The sequence below is a fragment of the Sitodiplosis mosellana genome, unplaced genomic scaffold (genome assembly GCF_009176505.1).
Source record: "Sitodiplosis mosellana isolate CC-2019 unplaced genomic scaffold, AAFC_SMos_1.0 Smas_scaffold_6197, whole genome shotgun sequence".
In the NCBI taxonomy this organism is placed as follows: Eukaryota; Metazoa; Arthropoda; class Insecta; order Diptera; family Cecidomyiidae; genus Sitodiplosis; species Sitodiplosis mosellana.
The window spans coordinates 5,562,998-5,568,530 of record NW_022601438.1 but is presented as its reverse complement, the minus strand read 5'-3'; the positions used below and the strand labels follow the sequence as shown (position 1 = coordinate 5,568,530).

Here is a 5,533-nt window from a genome sequence, read left to right as displayed (position 1 = left end):
GACTTATTTGTGATTTCTCGCAATGACCCTTTTCCGGCAACACACCAGCACACGCATACACCGACACCAACACGCACGTACCCGAGACCCAAACACCAATCATACATTTGCACAGATCAACGATAACGACAGCGACGTCACTCTTCTCGTTCTGCGTTTCAATGAACATCACATCGTTCTACCTCAGAGTCGCTATAGTTTTCTTTGTTCCAACGATTGAGTCTATTTATTTTGCATGCTTGCACACAGCATATACGGCGCGCAACTATGGCTGGCCGTGTATTGGTTTGAGAAAGATGTATATGTTAGTGCCGAGTTGCTGTGAACCATAGCTAGGACTGAAGGCACACCGAACAGCAAACTGATGTATAAAACAAAACCAAACAGCACCACTACAAAAACACGACGATTTGTTACATGGGTGAAAAATCCTAAGCCAAAGCACGTGGATCAAATGAATTGCGATTACGCTGCTGCTTCTTTGCTTGTACAGAAAATCGCTTTAGCCAAACGCGCACACACTCACTCGGCCGCTCTCTTTCCCTCGCATACTCTCTTTTGCTCTGTCTCCCGATTCGTACGAACGATTTCGGTGTGCATCGTATCGATCCTGGTGTCAGCGTTATTATGGTTTCTTTTTTTTCGTACTCGATTTGGTTCATACAACACACGTTTCGAGCCACGTGGTGATTTCACCAGACTATATTGAAACTCACACGTTGGCATCATTTTCATTTCGTTTTTGTTTTTGTTCTGTATATTTTTTTGGTGCTCTCTTTCTCTCTCTCTCTCTTTCTCTCTCTCTCTCTCTCTCTCTCTCTCTCTCTCTCTCGATGTGTGTATGCCGTTAAAATTGTAGTATGCTATAAATCTTTTTTTTTTCATTGTTTTCTCAAAGCGTAAACTTGTATGCGCGCCTCTGATTCGCTGAAAATTCGCAGAAAATTCATCATGCTAGGCGAAAACAAATCAAATGCACGACCAAGATTTCGGGCGACGAAAGAAAAAAGACGAATCATGCGGTTGAATCGAAAAATAATGGAAAAGGATGTGTCAGTTTTTAGATTAAATATTCCGGTTTTTTTCTTCATTTATTCAATTTAAAATTCGATACCAGAGGCGTGTGAAATGTTGACGAAATGACGAATGAGGATGAAAAAAAAAACAATATCGGCCGATTAAGTAAGACAGCTGATTTCTTCGATCGCATCAGTTCAGTAAATACTGTGTGATATTTCTTCTTCATTTTACTTTTTTTTCCTCTCTCACACACACAATCGGAATTTTATTGCTCGCTTCGCCTTAATGTTGGATTGAAATGATGATGAAATGCACGAAGCAACAACCCATGAAAAAAGTACACCAGGTGCATAGCGATGTATGTGTAAGCATGCCAGAAAATTTGGACAAAAACCCGGGCGAAACCCGGATTTTTTCACGTTTTTCTGTTTTATCTCGAAAACGGCTAGGAAAATGGTTGTTTTTTTCACCCTCTGGGTGCCAGATCCATAAAATTTTCCGCCCGATCGAATGAGACATACCTCAATTTTCCGCGATTTTCCGTTTTCCCTCTATGGCGATTTGGAAAATGTTCCTCATTTTCAATTTTTTTTCCAGGATTTCAAATTTTCCGGAAAATTTTCACGAATTCGTTTTTAGTTAATGATCATACATCCATAAAATGAAAATGGTTGGAAAATCTTGGAAAACTCGGAAAATATTCAATATTTTCGTAAAATAAAATGTACTGAAAATGACCATTTCCCTTTTCATGAATCCATATCCTGGCTCCAGGACCTTTTTTGGAAAATCTGATCGGGCAGAAAACTTCCTTGTAACTTCCTCTCTCCATATGAACTCCACAACAATAAAGTTTCGGGACAAAAAATAGTTAGAATTCATTTAATACAAACCCGGATAAATCCGGGCGATCTGGCATGCTTATGTATGTGCCAAGATTTGCGCCCAATCCACACCATACACCACCGAAAATATATAAGGCTCGGCGAAAATTGGTGTGAGCTGTCATAATCATTTTAAACAATATGGACGTTGCAACGACAATTCACACCAGTTTGCGCCCAATTTGCGCCGAACCTTATATATTTTCGGTGGTGTATGGTGTGGATTGGGCGCAAATCTAGGCTCACACCTGGTGTACACCATGTCAACATGGCGCATACATAGCTCTACACTTGGTGTACTTTTTTTCATGGAAACGACAACCGGTGTGATGAGCAAATGACTTTGATTCCCCCTTTTTTTCCATCATAATATTTTCTCTCGTTCAATGAAAGTCATTGCAGTCATTCTATTGCATTTTTTGTATGATATTTTCCAAATGAAATAGAGATTAAAAAGAAGAAAAGAAAAATATAATGACCGCAATAAATCCACCATTTTCTGCACATAAAATAGGCGGGAAGAAATACCACGCCCATAAAGAAATATATACGATAGGTAATTTCGTGTGTGTATAGACACATATGTGATGAAGATGTGTAGAAGAATGTTTGTTTGTTTTTTTAATTTTTTTTTCTGAAATGGATTGTATGTTCTGTTTGGATACATTTCAACTAGGGGACAGTTTTAATTCGCAAATTTGAACCAAATTCTCGGCATTGGTGTTTTGAAATATTACCCTAGGATTCCAACAAATGGTAAAAATTCGATGCTGTCAAAAAGTAACAATATTGTATTGTTGGTTTGATTAAAAGAAGACTAATCGAAACCGATTGCTTGAGCCTACTTAATGCAATGATAAGCCGTGTACTGGAAATCAATTCCGTCGACAAGACAATGTTTATTATTTGCGATTGTGGATTTACTTTGTCAACGATGTGACGTAATCGTCTACTTTTGTTTGAGAATTGAAATATTCACTTGCAAACTGACTAAATGTTATCAGTTGATGGAAAAAACTGGTCCAACTTCAGTTCATTTGACTTACCGTAAAGTGTGAAGAAATACAAAAAAATCCAGGCTTTATCAATGGATTCATGTTTGTATAGAAATGCGTGGAAAATGCGATAAGAACTAATATCTCGAGATTGTCTAGCCTATCTTTTGTTGTTAAATTTCACATTGTTCTATTTGATTTATTGTCTTGTGATAGTGGCAAATCAATGCCCTGCGTTTTTGATGACAAAAGAATGATAGTTTTGTGATAAGACTTTGTTTCAGCACAAATTCGAGCACAAAGTAGCAGATCCTACAGCACTTGAGCACAGTATTGCGGGCGAAAAGAACGGTTGCAAAATGTTTCTGGCCATTTTGGGTACAGCAGTGGCATCGCTGGTTATTTTGTATTATTATTTAACTTGGCATTTCGACTATTGGAAGAATCGCGGTGTAATCGGACCAACACCAATACCATTTGTTGGTACATTCCCCAAGTCAGCCGTCTATTTGCAGAATTTCCTTTATGATCAGGATAAAATTTATCGGTAAGCATTGAACATCTTTTTGTAATTCAAATAAAGATTTCTTGAAGAAAAAAAATACAAAAAAAAAATGGATGAACATTGAACTACAAATATATTATTTAGCGAATACCGTGGCAAAGCGCCATTCATTGGAGTATTCAGCTATCGCTTGCCTGAGCTGTTGATTCTGGATCCAAGTTTGGTGAACGAGATTTTTGTGGGAAAATTCAAAAATTTTCATCTCAACTATACGAACGTATGTTTTTCCCATTTTCATGCAAATTTTAAAAACTCCAAATCCAAAGTGAATTTTAATCGAGGTAATCAAATGCGTATTATTCTGTTCATTTCAAAATCCAGTACAATAAAGAAAATGCACGGTTATTCTCACGAAACCCATTTGTGTTGCGCGATGAAGAATGGAAGGATAACAGAGCTGACATCTCACCTGCGTTCACCACAGCTAAGGTAATAAAGGGGAATCAATTTAATTAAACCTCATCAATTCAAGCAAATCCATTTATCTACATTAGACGAGGCTCACATATCCAGTGATGAAAGAGATGTGTAGTCGCTTGACGAAATTTATCAAAACCGAAATCGCTAGTGGTAAACCGATGATGGATACAAAAGAGGTGAGTGAAGTTGAATCAAATAGATGTTGGACCCGAGATAATGTGTTCTCTAATGGATTATTGTTGTTTCACACACAAAAAGATTACGGTAAAATTCACGGCCGATGTGATATGCAGTGTGGCATATGGTCTCGAGGCAAATGCAATTGCCGACAATAGTTCGGAATTTTTGCAAGTATCACACAAGCTATTCACACCGTCTTATTGGAAATTGTGGTTCATCACATTCAAATCTGTCTTCCCATACCTATTCAAATACTATGAAATGCCGTTTGTGACCAAAGAAATTGAAAAGTACTTTATCGGTCTGACCAACGAAGCCGTTCAATTGCGTCGACAACTCGCTACCAAACCCGATGATTATCTCAATTTCTTGCTAAGGTTACAAGAAAAACGCAATTATGGTATAACCGATGTGGCGTCCAACACAATTACATTCTTTCTTGACGCATATGAGACCACTAGCATCATTCTAACACATGCACTCTATCGCTTGGCACAAAATCCACACTGTCAAACCAAATTACGTCAAGAGATCCGAGACTGCAACGGCAATATCGATTTTGAAGTGCTTAGCAATTTAGAGTATTTGGATCATGTGTTTAATGGTAAGAATTCTGGTGCAGCTGCGCTAATATGATTTGCTTTCTTTAGGCCTAATAAATATGAATTTTCGTTGTAATTTCCTTCGCAGAAACACTTCGAATCAGCCCACCTGGCTTTACAATTACCAAAGTATGCACCGAACCGATCGAGTTGGAAAATTATAATGGAAAACCGTTGACAATTGAAAAGGGAATGGTCGTTCAAATACCCATCTACTCCATTCACAATGATCCAGACATCTTTTCCAGTCCACACGAATTTGACCCACACCGTTTCGATGGCGTCGATTTGAAAATGCTACGCGATGAAGGGAAATTCTTTCCATTCGGTCATGGACCAAGAATGTGCTTGGGTATGCGATATTCAACGTTGAAAATCAAAGCGGCCATTGCAGAAATTGTTAGCAATTTCGAAATCAGCGTTAATCCACGCACAAAAGAACCCGTCATTGTGAAACCAAAAGATTTTCTGTATTTGCCAGTTCATGACATTTTCTTGGATTATAAAGTGATTGCAGAGAATTAGTCGATTGGTTGATCGAAATCAAGTTTAAATAAAAAGAATTACATTGGTAATCCCGAACTTTTCCGTACCGATGGCCTGCGTTGTCTGTAGGTACTTTTGGTTTTTTTGTGAATTTTCTTGAAATAAAGGCAGCGAAAATATAATAATAAAAATAAAGTGAAAAATCGGTCACTTTAACTAAAACTTCGACAATTTTGTATGAGAGGTACCCGTAAACCGATTCCTATTGGCTTCAAACTTTCTGAGGTTTCATTTTTTGGAGAAAAAATAAGATTCTGAAAGTTTCATGTTGATCGCATTTGCAGAAGTTTGATTTTTTGTCCTCAATTTTTGTCGAAATTT

General features: G+C 37.7%; 1 protein-coding gene across 1 annotated transcript; it reads left to right on the top strand.

Moving 5' to 3' along the window:
- The first annotated feature begins 3,106 nt into the window (after positions 1–3,106).
- LOC129577008 (probable cytochrome P450 28a5) lies at positions 3,107–5,355 on the top strand. The gene is made up of 6 exons (XM_055463353.1): positions 3,107–3,446; positions 3,549–3,681; positions 3,786–3,893; positions 3,959–4,060; positions 4,143–4,668; positions 4,755–5,355. The coding sequence occupies exons 1-6, from the start codon at positions 3,259–3,261 to the stop codon at positions 5,189–5,191; spliced, it is 1,494 nt and encodes a 497-aa protein (XP_055319328.1). The 5' UTR covers positions 3,107–3,258; the 3' UTR covers positions 5,192–5,355.
- The last annotated feature ends 178 nt before the right edge of the window (positions 5,356–5,533 follow it).

What these genes read in the sequence shown, in the direction of transcription:
- LOC129577008 (XM_055463353.1), top strand. Translation starts at nt 3,259, where the DNA reads ATGTTTCTGGCCATTTTGGGTACAGCAGTGGCATCGCTGGTTATTTTG. An exon ending in CTGCGTTCACCACAGCTAAG is followed by an intron (nt 3,894 to 3,958) that starts GTAATAAAGGGG and finishes TATCTACATTAG; the next exon opens with ACGAGGCTCACATATCCAGT. An exon ending in CGATGATGGATACAAAAGAG is followed by an intron (nt 4,061 to 4,142) that starts GTGAGTGAAGTT and finishes ACACACAAAAAG; the next exon opens with ATTACGGTAAAATTCACGGC.